Genomic DNA, 21,767 nt, shown 5'->3' on the forward strand with positions numbered 1-21,767 from the left:
AAGACACAATAGCCAACAACATAAAAAATTGATAAAGTGGTTACAATTACATTGTGACGCCGTATTAACACATTTTGCTGGAACCAACCTATGGAAAGACAACCCAGAGATGTGATTATTTTTGTTGATTGGGTTCTAAACTCGAGTCGCAACCGAACTAGGGTTTCATTTCTATAATCGTTTACATTCTGATAAAGTTGTAGATACAATGATTTACACTGTAGACAAGTGGCATCATGGCACAATATGCCCAGATTATACATTTATACTAGTCATATGCCCCTTGGCCATGGCCCATGGCCATGAGGGATCCCAAGGGTGCTGTCATGCCCAGGGGGGAATTCTTCCTCACAGGCCCTCTAGTGGTATAATTCATATTACCATATTGTACTGTACCATAATGAAATCCAGTCTCCCAAAGAAGTACTGACATACTTGACTCAAACCCTGTTGCCCTTTGTGGAGCATAGGTGGTCATTCATGAACTTCTTCCCAAACAAGTACACTTGGTTATTACAGAATGCAATGATGTAGTAAGTGTGGCACTGTGCTTAACAAGAGAAAAACGTTAAATGTGTTGTTATCATGTACAGTTTATTTACATGCTGTGAGAAAACCATGAGTGTTCTTTGCGTGCGACTGAAACATTGAGGGACCGGGAAGGGACCATCTGGTTACATTTGTACATTCTCAGAGTTATAAAGACAGCTTGATGAAAGTCGCATAGACCGAAACGTGATTTCCTATTAAGACAGAAACCAAGAAAATAGTTTTTTCCTTTTTCAGTACATACTCAGAGTTAAAATAACACTAAGGATTTTACTGTGTATGAGTGACCTTTGAGTCTGCAAACTACAAGCAAGGCTCAGTGGAACGGCGGGTTGACGCTGTCCCTCAGCTGTACTTGCAGGATGAATTCAACTCACCATTTTGCCCACAATGATGATTTTGGGTCCCAGCTGTTTGTGGATAGCGAAGATGTGGATGAGACGCAGTGTGAAGACCATGTAGTCCAGAGACATTATCGCTCGTCCAAAATGATAAGACCAAGGGAACATCCTGCACAACACACGCAGGCACGCACGCACACACAGACACAGACACAGACACAGACACACACACACACACACACACACACACACACACACACACACACACACACACACACACACACACACACACACACACACACACACACACACACACACACACACACACGTTTCATTTCTTAGTTACAAATGCCAATATGCCATTCACAAATTCACTTATTTGTTTATTTATTATGATTTAAAACAGACTTTTCTCCCTTTGTGTGTGTTGTAAAGGGTTTACAACACACAACCTGGCCTTACTGTGATTGAATCAATATCAGATCATGGCTGCCGTCAGAATTTACCTGACCAGTGTATTTCGCGACATACTTATTAACTCTAATGTTTACCAGTATGCTTCAATGCATGACGGTGTTGCACACTGATCTACAAGCCGATTGGCTCTGTTCGGCGTGAGACAACAGTATATTGCAGAGACCTTGCATCTCCATTTTTTCAACTTTGTGTGTGTTTTTTTTTTCAATAATGAAAGCTCTACTTCATCTTACAAAAATGTCACACAAAAGTAATGAAATAGCAGACCTACAAGCTCATAGATCTGCTATTTGTACTATTTTAAATCTTAAAAAAAAAATCATAATAAAACAGGAACGGTTTTGAAACGGACAGCAGCGATATATTACACACAGGACAGCCATCTCCCAGAGCCATAATGACTGAGCCTCACCTGCACACGAGGCCCACAGCGAAGAGCATGATGGCCGTCAGGTCACATTTATTCCACATATCCTGGATGTAGTTCTTCATCCTCTGCAACACTGTGGTGCTGCCCACAAAGAAGGTCTGAGAGACACAAACAACACGATTATGACTGGGCTGGGCCTGGGGCCATAAATGTATGACCACAATATTTTTGACAAAATACATCAATATCCCTTCCATTCTTTTATGGTGGGGGGGGGGGGGGGGGACATTTTCTAAAATATGTTTGAAAATGTATAAACATTTTTATAATAGTAGTATAAAATGGCTTCACTAAAATGGTAAATGGTGCATTTATATAGTGCCTATATCCAAGGCGCTTTACATAGATTGTGCATTACATTCACCTATTCATACACCGATTGCGGCGGAAGCCATGCAAGGTACCAACCAGCACGATCGGGAGCAATTTGGGGTTCAGTGTCTTGCCCAAGGACACTTCAACATGTAGACAGGAGGAGCCGGGATTCAAACCGCCAACCCATGGATCATTGGACGACCTGCTCTACCTCCTGAGCCACAGTCGCCCCTAAAAATGTACTTATCTATCTATTCTATTCTATCATTTACACACCCCATGAATCCTTGAATTCATGGCGATCTTTTTGTCGCATTCCTGAGCCAATAATTTGATGACAGGGTGGTTGGTCAGTAGAAGACTCTGCTGGTCATCAAGGACTGACACATACAGAGATCTCCATATATATATCAGTCAGATTGGCGGATGAGATGTAGGTGTGAGGGCCGAGTAGCGGCCCAAACCTCTATTAACCCATTTTGACCTGAGATCAGATTCTAAAAATGTCTTCTATATCCTGACAGTTTTCTGAAAAAGCTATGTTTCTATGTCAGTCGTTCGATTTTTCAAAAATAGCAGACCTACAAGCTTGTAGCATAACATAATGCTAACACCAAAAGGGGTTCCCGCCCAAAATGGGTTAAAAATATTATCCAGCCCTGAGTGGTTCAAATGGGCACAGTAAAAAATGTGCACAGTAAAACCCAGTGTTCATTTAACTCTGAAACTGTACTGGACCTGTAAGGGTTCATTTTGGACCGACCTGTCGGATCTCCTCCAGCACCAGGGTGAAGACCCAGAAGTACAGCACCAACTCCAAATTGGAAGGGCCCTCGGGCGGGGGCTTGAAATCCACCAATAGCACGTAAGCAAACAGGCACAGGAAGAGGAAGTACATCAGCACGTTGCCTAGGAACGAGGTGACGGGCGCGAACCAGAACTGCCGCCAGCGCTGCACGGCGAACGGACGCTTGGAGCCTGAGGCGGTGGAGGGAGAGCCTCCTGGAAGAGTTTGTAAGGAGAGGAGAGACATTTAGGTGATTCCCCTTTGGTCTCTCTACTGCAGAAATGATAGCTTTGAAGTAAAGCATTAAAAGGTTGTGTATGTCTGAGGGTTGGCGTTTAGGTAAATTAAAAATGTACAGTAGTTGTTCATTCTGGTACAGTTGTACTGTACCAGTACTGGTACAGTACAACAGTGGTCGTCAACCCTAGAGGTCCTTGGCGGGGTTCCAGGGGCTCCCCAGCTAAAATATAGATACTTCATCTTCACTATTATTACTGTACATGTACTTGTAAATACAACTAGAGAACATACAAGAATGTGTATTTTGATCAGAGTTTCATTGTTATCTCTATACCTAAAGTGCCTCGGACAGTCCCCTGACCCCACTTTGAGTACCCCTGGAATCATTAACATGGGCAACAAGACAGCGTTCAGAAGAACATACCTTTCAGATTTTCCCTCACAGCGTCGTATTCGTCTTTATCTTCCGGACTGGGGCACCAGAAGAGGAATCCAAGAGAAAGAAAAAGTATGATTATCACAAACGTCCATGAAAAGATTACTACTATTACTACTACTGTACGTGTGAGACTTTCTTTGGCATCATTGTACATTGTTTTTGTATATCCTGCATTTGTGTGTATATTGTTTTGTTTTTTCAACTGCATATTCCAAGGTATTTATATTTGACTTAAGCAAAGCTTGACTTGAACTCCATAAGAAACAAGCACATAATACAACTTAGGGGTGTGTGTGTGTGTGTGTGTGTGTGTGTGTGTGTGTGTGTGTGTGCGCTCGCGTGCGTGCGTGCGTGCGTGCGTGCGTGTGTGCGTGCATGCGTGTTTGTTTGTTTGTTTACGTCTTCACGATGTCAGCCAGTGAGAAGACACTGGCATCATTCCCGTCCAGACTGTCTGTGTCTTGACCCGGACCCTGATGCACCTCAACCTTCACGTCCTCCTCCTGCTCCCTGAGAGAGAGAGAGAGAGAGAGAGAGAGAGAGAGAGAGAGAGAGAGAGAGAGATAGAGACAGAGAGAGACAGAGAGAGAGAGAAAGAGAGAGAGGATGGTAAAACAGTGAAATAATTTTAATCCCCGTTTGGAGAATGTTTTTCACTCTACTCTAGTACAGCAACATTACAGTAGTACGCGCACACGCACACACACACACACACACACACACACACACACACACACACACACACACACACACACACACACACACACACACACCTATAGCTGATGAGGTCTGTGTAGATGAGGGGTGGCAGGAAAAATGAGAGGACCAACTTCCAGACTTCAGTGCTTCTCTCCATGTCGCCCCACCAGATCTGAGACAACAGAGACTACAATCCAGAGAGACACAGAGGGATCAACAATACACCGATATATTGGCCTTTGACATTCGCAATTATGCAAGGAGGGATATGTTTAGATTTTTCCACTTTCAATCTGGCATCCCTATTTTGGGAATGGCATTATATGCAGAAATGTTCACGTTTTTCCAAAGTAAAAAAAAGCAGATCAACATCCTCAAAACGAGTCACAACATGACGCATTGTGGTTGACTCATTGCACATTGTAAGAATTGAACCTACAACTTGTGGTTAGTCTAATTTTTATTTTTATTTTTTAATATAAAAACAGGGTTGCATATGCATAATAATAATTAATTGCATTTTTATAGCGCTTTTCCAAGTGCTCAAAGCTCTTTACAATGGTTCATTCATTCATACATTGGGAGGTGAAGCGGCGAACAGTCGACGCCAGCGTCCTCACTTCCCACATTCACACACCAATGGTGGCAAGCACACACCGGGTTCAGTGTCTTGCCCAAGGACACTTCGACATGTGGACAGGAGGAGCCGGGATTCGAACCGCCAACCCAGGGATCATTGGACGACCTGCTCTACCTCCTGAGCCACAGCCGCCCAGCCAGGGCCTAGACGAATTGAAAATATCTCACATTGATTTATGTTGAGCCGAAAACTATGCAGTAGGAAATGAAGGATTAGTGTATGGCCTGCAGGCCTGGTTCTGACCTGAACACCGTCGTGACTGAAGAACAGGCGCGCATCAGCAGCAGTCGCCATCTGTAGACAGGTAGCCCCCGCCCACACTGGAGACTTCCTTATGAGGAGAGTGAAGGTGCGATTCTCACTGCTTTGGTAGCACTGACTGAACACATCTGAAGACACACACACAAGATGAAAAATTAACAGCTAAGTTCCTGCGCCTTCAAGCAGTAGGCTACTTTGGACTTAAGTTCAATTTATTTAAGATTCATATACGTACAGTACAGGGCAAATTACAATCACACACACGACAGTATAAGTAGTATAAGTACTGTAGGTTTAAGTTTTGTGTTATCCCTAACACAATCTTAGCTTGACAATCAGTCCTTGCTGGCAAGCGACACATGGTGTCACGGAGATTAAGACAAGATACAAACGAACGATCTGTAGTCCTCAGATCTGGATGCCAGGCTGACTTACCATTAGCCAGGTTCTCAAACGTCTGCGCCAGCTCTTTCATGGACACTTTGGTCTCAGTCTCGCTCTCCAACTTGGAGAGCTCTCTCAGTATCTTACAGCCACTCAGCGCACTCAGAACAGACTCCCCTGCCTGTCCCGGGAAGACAGAGAAAACGGTTAGTTAACGGTGCCGTCTGAGTTTTAGTGTTGAAGATAAGGTAAGGTAGACCTGTATTACGAAGTTCTGTTTCAGCTTCACCCAGCTGATGGCTGCTCAGATGGTCATGAGAAGCCCTCAGGGCACATGGGACATATCAGCCTTCAACGCACTGTGCCAGACATACAGCCCAGCCCCTTGCATCCAGCAGCCCAACCCACTTTGAGTGGCAGTTGGGGCAAATGCGCTCCCCAACGTACGGCACGGCAACTCGCTCACTTTGGCTCGCTCGGTGGAGCCTCTTGTGGCTCAAGTTCGCTTGAGACGACTAGCCTCCGACGTCTAAAACTATACTTTATCGGCAAAAACATGTCGGCGGTTGGCCCAAGCGGGATTCGATCCAAGGACGTGTGGGTTGGGAGTCTAATGATTAGCGAGGCAAGCCACTGAGGCCGGTGCTAAGATGGGGTGTTCTGTATTCGAATGTGACAACGCCCAAATCCTGTGAAAAAAAAACTCCTTTGATTGATTGATTGAATAGTTTATTCAACATAAATGTAAAAACAGCAACCGAGTACAGTCAAACACTCAAAAGGGATAGCACCAAAAAAAAGGTCCTTCCATTTAGGCCCTATGCAATCAATTAAATTCCTGTAAAACGAAATAAGGATGGCATAATTCCACAAAGAAGAAATGCCCTAAATGTCCTATATCACTGGTTCGCAACTAGCTCTGCACTGGAACGCAAATGTTATACTAACCACAAAGTGGCAGACAGTAACATAATTAGTCAGGTTGTTTATTGTCACATCATGCTCACATAATCATTAGAAACTTTGTAAGGCAGTGAAAAACATGTACTGCAAGCTCTCCCCAGTCCCCAACAGTGTGAAAAATAAATAAGACATAAAATAAGATCTCCAGAGCCTCACCATCTCCCAGAAATAAATGGCCATGTCGCTGCGGTTCTGAAGTACGGCCCAGACGAAGAGTGATGACCAAGGGGAGAGGCAGCGCTGCTCCCGATATGTACACTCCCCAAGCAGCAACTTGTTCACTTGCTACGTGTGTTACGGTTGATGTGGAGGCGAGAGAAGGGAGAGAATGGGCGCAGAGATGGGGATGGTCAAAGGGTATGAAATAGGAGGGATGGAGGGAGGGAGGGAGGGAGGGAGGAGGGAGGGAGGGAGGAGAAGAGCAGATTGATCAGGACAGAGGAACAACAGAGGAACAACAGAGGAAACAGCTGTTCATGCTTAGTTTTATCTTTTCCATCGTCCATCCACTAGATGGAGCCAGCTGATACGTTTTATTGGTATGTTGGACTGCTGTAAACTTGGAACCTTGGAGTACTCATTCTGTAGCTCAGGCAATGCTGGTCAGTAATTACATCATCTGTTAAAGGCAAAGCTGCATATACTGTAATATATTTTAGATATTTCGAATTGTTCACAGGGTCTGTAAATATTATGAGATACAGTAGGCCGATTCTACAAATGTCTAATGAACTATTCTAAATCTTAACAGTTTTCTGAATAACTTATGTTGCTATAACAGTAGTTCTCCAACTCTTTTATGTCAAGACTCATACAATTATATGTACAGTATTTGGCCACCAACCCCCATCAGATTTGAGTTAAAACTGTTCGCCTTTGAAAAAAAAAGATTTGCACACATTTTCATGATTTAAAAGAAAAGGCAGATCTACAAGCTCATAGTGTGGCATGAAGAGACGCACTATGAGTTTGTACATCTGCTATTTTATAATGGTTAAAGTGGTCAAAATGATAGAAAATAGCTCAAATCTAACATGTTTAATAATTGCTTAAACACAACTCCATGTGTTTGTCAGTATTGGACATATACCGTATGAGCAAAGTGCACTGGTAGTGAGTTTCACTGACCTTCAGAGCTTTCCTGGTGCCGGTGCTTTGGTCCAGACCAAGAGGTCCATAGTAGAACGGCTGACACACGTCACCAAGCAGATCCCACAGCAGACGAGACACCTGGGGGAGGACAAGACCACGCCATTATGTGTCACATGTCTATATGGATATCACACTCTTATAATAACTTGTATATATAATATATATACACTGTAAATTATATTTAAAAAAAATCTATTAAACATCATTGCATTTTTAAGAAGCAATGGATGTAAATAATTTATTTTCGTAACCCAACTTTTTCTCCAGGGACTATTTTCATCTAGATTTTTCAAATCGATCCCCATTTTAAAATGCGATAAGATAACTCTATGACCAAAATTGACCACGTAATGACATTTAGTGTGTTGGATTATCAATCTTGCGGGCAAGCTGATTTCCATACCATTAGGCATACCGCAATGAATGGAATTCAATGGCTTCCTCAGAAATCAAACAAACCACAGTATGCTTTGTAAAATGGTCAGTCCTGGTAAATGGGCTACACATGCCAGACCACCAGTATGTCCTCTCAGACCATGACTGCATACAGGAGTGATAATGGTCCCACTGAAGCGGCTTCAGTGAAGCCTGATTCATAATTAGTTGCACAAGGCAGCGGGCAACCGCATAACAGTGTTATAAAAAGGCCACTGTTTTTGGGCTTCCTCATGACTAAAATGTGACTAAAATTAACATTTATTCAAAATTTGCTGGCAAAATCAACAGCCTCTTGTTCACCTCATACAAGCTGAGCTCCTTGGCTGACGCAGGCCCCTGCATCAGACCCTGGGGACTCTGTGAGCTCTTCAGGGAGCCGTCCATGGAGCCCGCCAGGCCGTGCCTCTCGCTGAGGCGCCTCTGGAGCAAGGTGTAGACCAGCGAGCTGTCGTCCAGAGAGCGGTACAAGTCCTCCAGCCGTCGGTACGTCAGGTAGTCCAAGATGTTGAGGCCGTTCTCACAGAAGAGGCGCACAAACTGGGGCTTGTTGTTGATGAGCGCGTCCGTCATGGAGTCCTCCAGATCGTCGTACTAAAAACATAATCAGTTCAGTCCTTATCTTTTTATTTTAACAACTTTTTTATTGTGTTTTTTTCCACTTTAAAATACAGGACATACAAAGACAGAAAAGGAACAATACAAAACATGAAATAAGAACAACACAGATCTACCCTCCCACCCACCCGCCCCGAGGGGAGAATTAGAGTGAAGCACAATTAAATGTGTGTAGTTCAGTCGTTATCTGAAAGGATGCTAATCCCCTCTGCCCACACACGCTTTTTATACAGGTGATTCGTAGGTACAGCACAGCATTAGATTACAGATTACAGTAGATTAAGCACAGAATTCTGTCTATACTGTAGGCGGGAATGAAACCTATGAGCTGAATAACCATTCTTATACATTTCATTCCATCATTGGGCTAACTTCTAGTCAGTGAAATAACAACAATGAAATGAAACTCGCTGGAACACCCTCAAGGACCCAGACTGTGGACTGACTGGGATCCCATCAGCCCTTTCATTCAGTGCATCATTTGGAAGGGTAAAGCAGGCCTCGCTGTAGCAGTCACAGTGCTGCTCACCTTCCACTGGATGTCTCCATTGAAGAGCTCAGTCTTGGCGATGTCCACTCTGTCCCAGGCCACTGCCAGCTTCAACTCCTCTGTGTACTCACTGGCATCACTAGCCACTCGTTTACTGGCTGACCACACACACACGTAGTCAGTCAGTCAGACACACACACACACACACACACACACACACACACACACACACACACACACACACACACACACACACACACACACACACACACACACACACACACACACACACACACACACACACACACACACACACACACACACACACACACACACACACACACACACACACACACGATCAAATGACAACCATGAAAACCTACACAACCTACACTACACAAAATCACAAATCTGATTTCAATAAAAGTCTAGATTTTATTTTGTTGTCTCCATAAAGTTACTACACTGCACAAAATCTCAGCCTCTGGCAATGTTGAAACGAATGAAACGGTTTAACTGTGCAATAAATACATTAATAAATAGCTGTTATTGTGTGCCTGTGTTACTGACACAGCTTAATCAGAGAGAAAAGAAGAAGAAAAAAGCAGAAACTATGTGAAAGCAGGTGAAAGCAGGTGAGGCAGTATCCTGCTATCATTGACAGGGATAGACTTTATTTCTATAGCATCTTCTTTCCAAGTGCTTTACGTTAAAGAAATATATTGCGTACAACATATCACATCAGTGACAAAACAAGTTCATGTTCCTCTCTGACCAGGCCTTTGAGCATCACAGTATCATGTACATAAGGACAGAATGTTTACCTCTGACCAGGCCTTTGAGCATCACAGTATCATGTACATAAGGACAGAATGTTTACCTCTGACCAGGGCTTTTAGCATCACAGTATCATGTACATAAGGACAGAATGTTTACCTCTGACCAGGGCTTTTAGCATCACAGTATCATGTACATAAGGACAGAATGTTTACCTCTGACCAGGGCTTTGAGCATCACAGTATCATGTACATAAGGACAGAATGTTTACCTCTGACCAGGGCTTTTAGCATCACAGTATCATGTACATAAGGACAGAATGTTTACCTCTGACCAGGGCTTTGAGCATCACAGTATCATGTACATAAGGACAGAATGTTTACCTCTGACCAGGGCTTTGAGCATCACAGTATCATGTACATAAGGACAGAATGTTTACCTCTGACCAGGGCTTTGAGGATCACCGTATCAAAGTCATCAGGACTGTCCTGCCCTCCATTAAACAATGTGATCAGATCTCTGTTCTGATAAATACTGAGAGTCTGGAGGGAGATGGACAGAGGGAGAAAGTAAGGGGAAAGTGATATTTGGGAAAAATAAATATAAATAACAGTCTCTTTACAAATACATACGCACACGCACGCACACACACACACACACACACACACACACACACACACACACACACACACACACACACACACACACACACTCACCCTGTCCACAAGTTTCTCGAGGTCGGCTTCTACGGGGAAGTGCCTCCTGACCTTCTCACGGGTTCTGTCACGGAGCTCCGCACTGGGCCCCTCGCCCACGTCCCCCTCCGCTGAGGGGGAAACGGGACTGAGGGGAATGGAGGGGAGGTCGACCAGCACCTCACTGATCAAGTCCGCTGCAGGCCCGGTACCAGCCAGGACTAGCCAGGGAGTGGCCTTCCTTAGAGAAAGGTCCACTCGCTGAGAGACAGAGAAAGAGAGAGAGAGAGAGAGAGAGAGAGAGAGAGAGAGAGAGAGAGAGAGAGAGAGAAAGATAGAGAGCGACATAGAGAGTGACATAGAGAGATAGACTGTTACATGAAACATATAATATATACATCAGTGGTTCTCAAACCTTTCAGACCGCGAACCCCAAAAATAATAATATTTTAACTGGGTCCCCCCCCCCCCCCCCCCCGGACAAGCACTGCGAATTGTGGGAGTTTTGAGGCATTACATGTTGTTTGAAATTCCACAAAATTGTGAAAATAGCCCATCTACAACTCACAATGCCTCGCAACATGAGACATTGTGAGCATGTAGAATGGCTCATTTCAAAATGTTTGACAATTTGGCGGCTGCCAATGTTTATTGTTTAACCTTTTTTTATAGTATAGTTTGTTGATTACTTTTCATTTAAAGTCATTTTTATTTTAGAGGTATTAAAAAGGTCTTAAAAGTCACTTTAGAAACAGGCAGATACCATAGAGTATATATATAATAGAGACTGAACTGGCGCGAAGCTCCGCCCCCCCCAGCTATTCATGTCAGTGGAAGTTGCTCAGTGGCGTTTTGAAGCACCCGGAAGACTGCCGGAAGTACCGTCTCAGAACGTCTACTTCCGCATTTGACCACCAAATTTTGGTGGTCAAATGCGGAAGTGCAACCGAGCGCTCAATGTTAAAGCCCAGCTGCACGGGGTTTCCCGGTCATGAATCCACGGGTCCGCATGTAGTCCCTCCTCCTACCACTAGGGAGGAGAGCTTCAACGTTGGAAAGTCTGCCTGCCCCCTTGGCAGATACCCTGAGTATACACTTGTACTGTATGTTGGATTGTTTACTGTTGAGTGAGGAAACAATGATGACCTTAAGCACATCATCAGGGTGGGGACTCCCAACATCATTTGGCAACCCACAGGTTGAAAGCCACTGATATACTATACATGACATACATAGTGTGGCTGTATATCTAGGATGTATTTTCATACCTCTAGCATAGAGGCATCTCCTGATATGAGCATACACAACACCGGGATCTCAATACTGCCACTACCTGTTGGACAAAGAAATGGGGAAGGTGAGAGAGGGATTTCAAATGATTCAAAACAAAGTTTGACCCTGGTAAACATCGATTACTGCCGAAGATCAGTGTTCTGATAATTAGATTATGCATTGTGGACAGTGGACACGCTAGTTGTTGGATGAATGGTGTCTGTTTTCACACCAGTAGTGCATTTCTGTTTTGAAACCTAAGAAACATACGGTATGTGATCTGTCCAGTTGGGGAAATATCTTGCAAAGAACAAAGGATGAAAGGGCAAAAGGGTTGACCTTGGCCACTAGAGGGCAGACAATAACCAATTTATACCATCACAACAGTTCAGTTGCACCTCGCCTGAGATTGAGTTCACAGCACGGTTCAGAAGGAGACTGGTCTCTCTCTATCTATCTCTGTATATCTGTCCCAGCACGGTTCAGAAGGAGACTGGTCTCTCTCTATCTATCTCTGTATATCTGTCGCAGCACGGTTCAGAATCAGACTGGTCTCTCTCTATCTATCTCTGTATATCTGTCCCAGCACGGTTCAGAATCAGACTGGTCTCTCTCTATCTATCTCTGTATATCTGTCCCCATGAAAATAGACCAATCACAGCTCAGCTCATGCTGCCACGTAGCTACATACAGCGAACCACGAGGCTAAGAACCGTCAACGTTAGCGACTTGTGTATCATCTTCTCGGTTATGATGATTCTCTCAGGGTTTGTTTTTTTATACTAAGCTCTTTTGCGACTACAATCTGCACATCACACTGTACATAATCACTAATGGACAGCATTTGCGTCAGTAATAGAGGAACAGGCAAATAGGTGATTACTATGTATAGATTTTTCAACTTAAAAAAGCCCCATCACACAAAGGCCCTAGTGTCAGCCTGTTGCCCCCGTAGGGTGAGTAATTATATTAAATTGTGCCTCTATCAGTGATCTCAGAATTCTTGGGAAATGTGAGACAGTGTTTTGGACAATGTGAGGTTGAGATGTGAACGTCTTATATGTGGCGTTCGTAAAGTATGGATGTAGAACAAATGTGTGTCACGTCTGTGTACAATGGAGAAATAGTGGCAGTGGGAATACCTGACATTACTGTCAGTTTGTACCATTGACCTGTACTGTATAGGTCTGTGTGTGTGTGTGTGTGTGTGTGTGTGTGTGTGTGTGTGTGTGTGTGTGTGTGTGTGTGTGTGTGTGTGTGTGTGTGTGTGCGTGTGTGTGTGTGTGTGTGTGCGTGCGTCTCACCCCAGATGCCAGTGCGCTGATGGGAGATGTAGTCCTCCATTTTGGCACGGAAGGCCGTCTCGCCTCCTCTCCGGCCCACGCTGCCATCATCCACCAGCAGGAAGGCTTGGTAGTTGTTATCCAGACAGTGGGAGTCCCGGGACGTGTTCTGGACATAGTAGCGCGCTGGGAAACTCCCCTGGAACACAGACAGCGAAGGGCATGTTTAGAAGGCTATAGCTAACTGAACAGACATGTACTGTACAGGACAGACAGGCAGAGAGACGGTAATTTAGCAAAACAATTTTGGGTGAAAGTGCAATGCAAAATGTGTGTGCGTGCGTGCGTGCGTACGTGCGTGCGTGCGTGCATAGGCATATGTGCACACATGCACATATGCCTATGTACTACATCAGGGGTTTTCAACAGGTGGTCTGTGCTGGGGACACTGGTGGTCCGTGAAGGTATTGCATGTGGTCCTTGACCATGCATTTAGTAATGTACTGTAGCAAGGTGAAGATTTTGTATTTTCTTCATTGCGTCAATGTTGTCAGTTACTGGGAAGTCTGAGGTTAAGAAATTCCACATCATTATTAGGAAATGTGCTAATCACGTCATCATGTGTCTGCTCTATCAGTACTGTATATCAGTTAAACTGTGTTTAAGGAAAGGTTGGATAAAGTAAGAGAATGGAATAAGGGTAACCATGGGATGGGAATAGATCAGTGGTTCTCAAAGGAAAGAAAAAGGAAAGAAAAAAAGAAAGAAATTAAAATTTAAAACAGTTAAATAATGTCTGGGCTTGATATAATTTGTTGCGCGTAGTATCGTGCAATAAATGAAATCAAGCCCTTAACATGATTAATTTTCACACTTTATATTAGCTATAAATTCAAATATTTTCTTATATTTGATGGACTTTTGAAATACTGTATTATTTAAACATATTTTATTATATATATATTTTATTTATATTTGAAAACATTTCCCCATGACAACCCTGTTCTGTAAGCAGCGTGATAACCAACTGAACCCACATTCCACAGTCTTAACTGCAGTATTTATATCACCACAGATTAAAGAATTATATTAGATATGACGACACCACTGACATGATTAACTTAAAGTGCATCTTTTTCTGCCAACACTCACTGTAATTAACGTAATAATGTCAATGCTAATCCATGCGTGTTGACAGATTGCAGGCTATGACATGTCAGGCACACACAGATCCGATTGTTATTGAGAAAATCTGTTACTACAGCTACAATAAAATACTTTTTTTGTGAATACATTTTTATTTTAGGTCATTTTTTGTTTAAAACCTTGAAGAAATGCGTTAAATAGGACTAACTAACTACATTAGTTCCATTGGTCCAAGCTGGAACACAATTGATTGATGGATTGATTGATTGATCTCCCCTCTCTTCCATTGAGACATTTAGAGTAGACCCTGGTCTTGGGAAGGACATCAAATGAATATACATTTTATAGAAAACTAGATATAGTGTATAAATACGTTTCTGCAGGGAAACTAGCTACATACTGACTTTTGAGGATGCGTCATAAGTGCATCCAGGAGATGTTTCTTGCATAGTTACTGCTGCTGAAACATGATGCGTAAATTATGTGAAATATAATTTGATGGGAAATTTGCACACTTGATGTGAGCCACTAAACAGCTCAGCACTTTGTATATATAGTATGGCAGCCCGAGCCATACACACACAGTAATATCATGAGTGTTAATTTAGAGCTTTTATTGTTATTCTTCCGGTTTGAGGGAAAAGGACGTTCCGTTTGATTGTTCCTGCCGACTACAAAACAATACTACAACATGACGTAACGATATCATCCGCTCCCGAGCAGATCATATACCCGAAATGAAACAGAGACCAGGCTTTCCTCCGAGGTGGAAAGCCTGGTGAGGCGAGGTTAGGAATTCACAGTGAATCCTTCGGATGACAGATGTGCCCTTGCATGATGGATCTTCCTAGGGGGAGAGCCAAGCAAGCGCGCCCTGGTGGGTGGGGTATTATTGGTTGCCAGCCAGTGAAGAGAGAAGTCTGCTTACTTTGCATTCGATCAGATTGTATTGTACTGTGCAGACTCACATGAGCACAGGGTTAAGCCATGTGATATTCATAATTTACACAGGCAGGAAGTGTACAAATGGAACCAAATGAACCCATAAGGGTCCATGTGTAGTACACTGTTTTACTGTGTATGTGCCCTGTAGACATAAACACACAATTCACATGGTGCCAAAATGCGTGCATATCTCTGAATTTGTACATACAGTACATGCTTGTACATACAGTACAAGCATGTAGGTACACATGTGTGTACCTACATGCTTGTACTGTATGTGTACAGATCCAAAACAAATGGGGGCTCCGCTTGTCCAACTCTAGTTTCCCAGGTGGATGAATCTGTCAGAGAAATCCAGAAGCCTAACATCTCCCTTGGGCATTCTCCTACTGAGTGGTGGATATTGTGCTTTCTCACAAGGGAGTCCCGAGGTTCAAAACCAGGTGATGTCATGTCAGGCAGAAATGTTGTATCTCCATATTACAACTTTTATAAATACTGAATCAATGAAAAGTATTAACAAGAGCTTGTGACTAAATAATAACTCCAAAGTAACCGTTCTGGACACCCGACAGTGACGATATGCAGCGTCGCCGCTACTGTACTGCGAGTAGGGCAACACGCTGAGGGGGGCAACAAAATGTGCCAAAAAGTGCCAAGCCGACCCTCATAATAACAATTTTCTCAGCGGCTCCGCCGCGTCATAACGCACGCCCATTTGTGCGACTGTGCGTCCTTACAAATGGCGAAGGTATAGCCGATCTGCATGAGATAAGCAGCGCTGTCGTCGGTCGGGGCTGGGCAGCACAAATAATATGCGAGTAGGGCAACCAAATCGTCAGCGACGTCCCTGGCGATATGAATACCACGAAAGGTGAATGCATAGCTCAGTGCTTGCCACTGCCTACTTGTGAAAGGTGAATGCATAGCTCAGTGCTTGCTGCTGCCTACCTGTGAAAGGTGAATGCATAGCTTAGTGCTTGCTGCTGCCTACCTGTGAAAGGTGAATGCATAGCTTAGTGCTTGCTGCTGCCTACCTGTGAAAGGTGAATGCATAGCTTAGTGCTTGCTGCTGCCTACCTGTGAAAGGTGAATGCATAGCTCAGTGCTTGCTGCTGCCTACCTGTGAAAGGTGAATGCATAGCTTAGTGCTTGCTGCTGCCTACCTGTGAAAGGTGAATGCATAGCTCAGTGCTTGCTGCTGCATACCTGTGCGTTGACCAGCTGCTGTCGGTTGTGCACCAGGCCCCAGGGAGCCACGCCCATGGCGACGACCTTCTTCTGGGAGAGGGAGGACGCCGCCGCCCTGTGGTCCCTCACGGCCTCGCCCACACAACGGCCCACCCCCTCCCTCAGACCCCCCGTCAAGATCCACGCCCCTGAGAGGGAGAGAGATGTGAGTTAGGGCGAGAAAACACATGTACAGTAACAGTATGAAGGTCAACATATGGCCCTTTGACCATCTAAATCCGTCCAGCAAAGTCCTCACAGATGAAGACCTTTTTTTGGGGGGGGAAGTTAATTTAACTCAACTCCGATTAATAGTAATTCATATTTACCATTTGAGTACATACAGTACATTCCACATTCCATCCATATGTAGGCCTACTCAAATGTTAAATGTTTATGATGTATGTAGTCCATAAAACATAATAGGCAATGTATGTAACAGTACATGGAGACATAATAGTATAGAAACATTTACAGCGGTGGGAAAGAACAGTAATGATATATACTCTTATACCAGTATTTAGATGTTCTATCGTCTTTACTCTTTAATAACTATTTACTGTTTAACTGGTTTTATAATGTGATTCCTTTAATCTTAATGTTTTGTTTAAAGCATTGGTGTTGAAATCATGTAATACATGCAATACACATAGACTTGCCTTGCCTTATGAGAGACTGGCAGAAAGAGAAGAGGAAGAAAAGTGAATTAGTGGGGAGAGATTTTCATGGAGAATGGGAACGATTATAAACAGTTTAAGTGTAAACACATGGTGAACAGCTCATCTCAAAACACAGACACAAGCACACATGCGTGCGCGCACACACACACACACACACACACACACACACACACACACACACACACACACACACACACACACACACACACAAGAAGTTTACATCCCCAAGGCAAACTTCCAAGAACTCTCTCCACACACTACAAACATGTACACACAACAAACAAGCTTACCTCAGACTCAACAACTCGCTCGCACGCACGCACGCACGCACGCACGCATATGTTCCCTGGTCAAATGCCTCCCCTCTTATTTTCATCCATAGACACTATGGATGGTAAGACGGCCTGGCGGATAGACAGCCTGGCTTCAGCCCGGTGTGTCACAACCTTTAGTCTACTGCATCTACTGCATCTACTGTATATGGATCTATGCATCAACAGAAGTCAGGTGAATCAATCTGCAATTACATACAACGACTCTCGGATTTGGGTTCGATGGCTCATGGGTTGAAACCCGGACTCAGCGTACAAGTAGCATGGCTTGTGTGGGGCAAGTGCGGTATGTGCTTGGAGCTGGTGGTGCTCCACCTCAGCATTCCATCTCCCAGGGGTCTAGCGCATTGGAACAGGGATAGACTCCTGCGTTCTTAGCTGATACTGACAATAAACCTCTCCGACCTAAATGCTGCACTGTAAAGCATTCTTTACAGGTTATGTAGTCAGTTTATCATATCAACTGTTTTATACGATGAGGAAAGTCCAAAGCATACTGTGGTCCTTCAAAGGACCACAATGGAAATAAGCTCTTTTTTGTGTTTTACTCTTTTGACAGATATCTACGAATATAAGTAAACCTTGCCGAGCCATGAGGCCCATAGGGCAGGAGCCTATCTCCTGTTTCCATCATTTAGATCCCGGAACAAAAACTGTCAACATTAACATTGCCACATCCGTTCATAAATGACTCTCAATCTCTCATGGACCTTAATGCAAGCCGAGCAATGGTCACTCACCTGTGCTTTGTGCGGCCCGGACCAGACCGTTCCTTAGCACCTCCCTCACCCAGGTTTTCACCTTCTCGTGGCCATCTCCGCCCACCACCGACACCACCAGGTTGGGCGGGGGGATGCCCCAGTGGGTTGTCATGAGTGTGTACACCATCTGAGGCTGTGTGTCACATGACAGACGCAAAAACTGCACAGGAGGGGGGAGAGAGAGAGAGTACAAGAATGATTCACAGCGCTGTAAACAAGCGATGACTTCATTTGGCTGTTTTTTATTAGGCAAATATTTGACGCATTGCAAAATCTTACATTGTGACATTTCAGAAATGTTAATGTACTCATGCAATTTTGATTGATAGTCACCCCTGGTCCGATATCTCAAACCCTCACCCTAACCCTAACCTCCCACGGGGCAGCACACCTAAACCTAACCTTAACCCTCTCCCAACCCTTAACGCACCCCTCACCAACCTTAATCCAAACAATACATCACTTGATGGCATTACTGTATATAAATAGTGTCGTAATAATGTTCAACTGAAACAAAATTACTGTCAGATGTTTGAGATCATTGCCACATGATTAAATTACTGCAACACAAAAGCAGACACAGTCAGGAGGACCAGAATCTCAGAGTTTGTTATATAATAATATAATAATGAACTCTAAAAGAAAAAAGGTTCCATTGAATAAGGAACCATTTTCCTGATGAAGTCAAAGGACGTTTGTATTAAACAGAGGGGAGTGGTTCCTACTTCTGCTTGACTCATTTGCATTGAGATAATCAGTTTGAAAACTGTAACGTGTCTCCTGTGAGTTCTATGTATTTCAAAAACACTTTAAATACATGGACTGTAGTTATCTGCCAAGCACTGAAGTCGACAGTTGCATGTTTGAATGTTTGTTTAATGAAAAAGCATGTGAAATCACGACAATAATACCACATTAAAACAATTCAACAACAATGATGCTCCATGCAGGTCCAGGATGATCTTCCTATCTCAGATGTTTGCTCGTCCATAGTTAACTACGGCCTCAAAGTCTTTGAAGCTGAGATGACCGTCTGAGTCATGGTCAGCCTGGCGGAACGCCTCCACAGCGGTCCTCTCGGGTAGACGAGGAGCCACCCTGCAGAAAGCTGCCTGGAAGTCCTCGATCCGGAGGAAGCCCCTCTGGTGCGCGTCGAAGGCATTGAAGATCTGTCTGGTCTTCAGGTAGGGGTCCTCCTCTGACAGTTTTCCCGCCACGAGCATCACAAATCTATCCAGAGTCACTCCCTGGAACTGGGAATCTGGCCCAATGAGCATGTTGGTTTCTGACTTTGAAGGTTTATAACCGAACAACATTATGACGGCCATCTTCAGGTCCTCCCTGCTCAAGTACCCGTCCTTGTCCACATCGCACAGGGCGAACACCGTCGTCAATCTTTTCTTATCAGCGTCAGTGATCTCTCTCTGCTGTCTAGTACACAGTCTGTTGACATAAGACATCCAGGAAAGGGGTATAATATTCTGTTTGCCACTGGATTCAAACTTGAAATAGCCTCAATCAGGCTGACTCTGGATAACGTTCACTCAACAGCGAGACTTGTGCAGTTCTGCAAAGAAAGGAATATCATGTTATTTGTGTCACATTTTGGGTGTTTTCCCTGTGAGTTAACTGTATCAGAAATCGGATATTGACAACAACACACTGTCTGCTAGGCAAGTTGTTTGAGCCTCCACGGCTGCCTTTGTGCTATCTCCATAGCAACAAGTTGCACCAGGAAGTTAGCCTAGCCTAGCATTTAACATGAAAACAACATTCTGATTGTACATAACACACTGTAGATGTACATTGGATGTATTCTCCTGCTTACTTAGCCAACTGAGAGAGAGTGAGAGAGAGAGAGAGAGAGAGAGAGAGAGAGAGAGAGAGAGAGAGAGAGAGAGAGTATTCCCTCAAAAGTTACTTTAGCAGTTATGTGGCTATTACAAGAACTCACATAATATAGCAAGCAGTGCACAATATGCTAATGCGTATATCTTTACAATGTGAAAGTACTTACTGGATTCTTGAAGCCACAGACCTGCTCCTACTAGATTCTCCAACCAAAAAAAACAAAACACTTGCAAGCAATGAATAGTTCCAGCAGCTGCAGGCAAGTGAAAACTCCTAGCACCCGTGGAAACACCGGAGTGGATTATCCAACATGGATCTGGATTCTCTCCAACACAACCCATTAAGCTCTATACATTTACATTGTAGCATAATGTTATTGTAATTTGCCCATATTGATGCTACATAAGGTAGACTAAAACAAATAAATTACATTCTGTTCTAATTCAATACATAGGGCAAGGAATCAGAATCATAGGTGTTGATATAAAAAGGCTAAATTATGTAATTTAGATAAGTTAGATAGCATATTATGTAGACATAGCATTCTATAGTGTATACTTATAGTTTCATTGTGATATTCTACTGTTAGACGGATGCTAGGTTCTTAGCTTACTTATGATCCTTGATGATGTGTTGTTCTTGCTTACTGTAAAGGTGGCCTTACACTAGCCGATTTTTTTCAATCTGAAATCTGATAGCACCACACACACTACAGGATAATCGGAGCGGGGCAGAGCAAATATCAAACATTCTTGATGTTGATTGGGCCGATCCCGATCGCGCTTTGAGCGGTCGGGCACCCCCCGAGCGTCAAAAATGCCCGATTATCGGCTAGTGTAAGGCCGCCTTAAGTCGCTCCTGATTAAGAGCATCTGCTAAATCTTTTAGCAGACACTCAATTTAGGCATTAAGTAGTAGTAAAATGGAAATATGAAAAATACTAATTAGATTTTGAGTGGGGTAGAAGACTGACATGGTTTCTAATAGTAAATAGTGGCAATGCAAAGTTTCTGAATATATGTTGGCGGCGGGGTGGTCGTTATTTATATCTTTCTAAGACTGGCTCAATGGTTGAGTGATGGCATAAGCTTCCATGAAGGTCAACAAAATAGGAAGAACATACAGTCTGTTAAAGCTCCAATCCGGAACATCATTTAACCACATGAAACCTAGTGTCCATTTTCTGGGCATGTGATGTGAACATTCTGCAAACATTCAAGCTCACAGTGTTATGAGCTTGTAGATTGCCTATTGCCTTTTCTAATGTTCCCCCACAGAATGCAGATGCTGTGGTTAAAGCAGTGGTGTAAAGCAGTGGTTTTCAACCAGTGGTCCGGGGACCACCAGTGGTCCTTGAGACGGTTCCAGGTGGTCCCCAGCAAAATGATGGAGAGTTGGTAACCAAATGGACCCTTATAGATTTTTAACTCTTGAGAGCGTAAAACGAAACCAAATGTACCCATACGGGTCCATTTGGTTTTACGCTCTCAATAGTTACATTATTGTTAAACATCTGCATTACTTCATTTACAAGAAGTCTACACAATTAGAGAATGTAGAAGAATTGTTGTTTTG

At 43.6% G+C, this 21,767-nt stretch overlaps 2 protein-coding genes across 6 annotated transcripts in view; both read right to left on the reverse strand.

Annotated features, from left to right (window-relative positions):
* The window catches only part of trpm4a (transient receptor potential cation channel, subfamily M, member 4a), a 47,743-nt gene that overhangs the window by 12,008 nt on the left and 13,968 nt on the right, over positions 1 to 21,767 (reverse strand). For 3 of the 4 annotated variants that reach the window (XR_013791629.1, XM_079521541.1, XM_079521542.1), the window contains exons 5-22: positions 18,321 to 18,501; positions 16,548 to 16,717; positions 13,269 to 13,446; positions 11,961 to 12,025; positions 10,714 to 10,953; positions 10,437 to 10,539; positions 9,260 to 9,378; positions 8,416 to 8,706; positions 7,654 to 7,755; positions 6,682 to 6,810; positions 5,614 to 5,743; positions 5,161 to 5,306; positions 4,352 to 4,464; positions 3,978 to 4,088; positions 3,564 to 3,610; positions 2,876 to 3,114; positions 1,780 to 1,895; positions 927 to 1,059 (exon numbers count right to left, since the gene is read on the reverse strand). Coding sequence is in view for 3 of the 4 variants with exons in the window: in XM_079521541.1 (XP_079377667.1) it covers positions 927 to 1,059; positions 1,780 to 1,895; positions 2,876 to 3,114; positions 3,564 to 3,610; positions 3,978 to 4,088; positions 4,352 to 4,464; positions 5,161 to 5,306; positions 5,614 to 5,743; positions 6,682 to 6,810; positions 7,654 to 7,755; positions 8,416 to 8,706; positions 9,260 to 9,378; positions 10,437 to 10,539; positions 10,714 to 10,953; positions 11,961 to 12,025; positions 13,269 to 13,446; positions 16,548 to 16,717; positions 18,321 to 18,501 (2,613 nt within the window). In the remaining variant the exon portion in view is untranslated. The remainder of the gene's footprint in view (positions 1 to 926; positions 1,060 to 1,779; positions 1,896 to 2,875; positions 3,115 to 3,563; positions 3,611 to 3,977; positions 4,089 to 4,351; positions 4,465 to 5,160; positions 5,307 to 5,613; positions 5,744 to 6,681; positions 6,811 to 7,653; positions 7,756 to 8,415; positions 8,707 to 9,259; positions 9,379 to 10,436; positions 10,540 to 10,713; positions 10,954 to 11,960; positions 12,026 to 13,268; positions 13,447 to 16,547; positions 16,718 to 18,320; positions 18,502 to 21,767) is intronic. The other variant, XM_079521543.1, reaches the window with a different exon arrangement.
* On the reverse strand, positions 19,219 to 20,494 carry efcab11 (EF-hand calcium binding domain 11). Of its 2 annotated transcripts, none has more exons than XM_079521548.1 (2): positions 20,342 to 20,435; positions 19,219 to 19,897 (listed from the first exon to the last, which is right to left on the reverse strand). In XM_079521548.1, the coding sequence occupies exon 2, from the start codon at positions 19,799 to 19,801 to the stop codon at positions 19,313 to 19,315; it is 489 nt and encodes a 162-aa protein (XP_079377674.1). In that variant the 5' UTR covers positions 19,802 to 19,897; positions 20,342 to 20,435; the 3' UTR covers positions 19,219 to 19,312. The 2 variants fall into 2 exon arrangements, with proteins under 2 accessions (XP_079377674.1, XP_079377673.1); XM_079521547.1 differs by having other exon boundaries at positions 19,220 to 19,908; positions 20,359 to 20,494.

Source organism: Electrona antarctica (assembly GCF_951216825.1).
Source record: "Electrona antarctica genome assembly, chromosome: 14".
In the NCBI taxonomy this organism is placed as follows: Eukaryota; Metazoa; Chordata; class Actinopteri; order Myctophiformes; family Myctophidae; genus Electrona; species Electrona antarctica.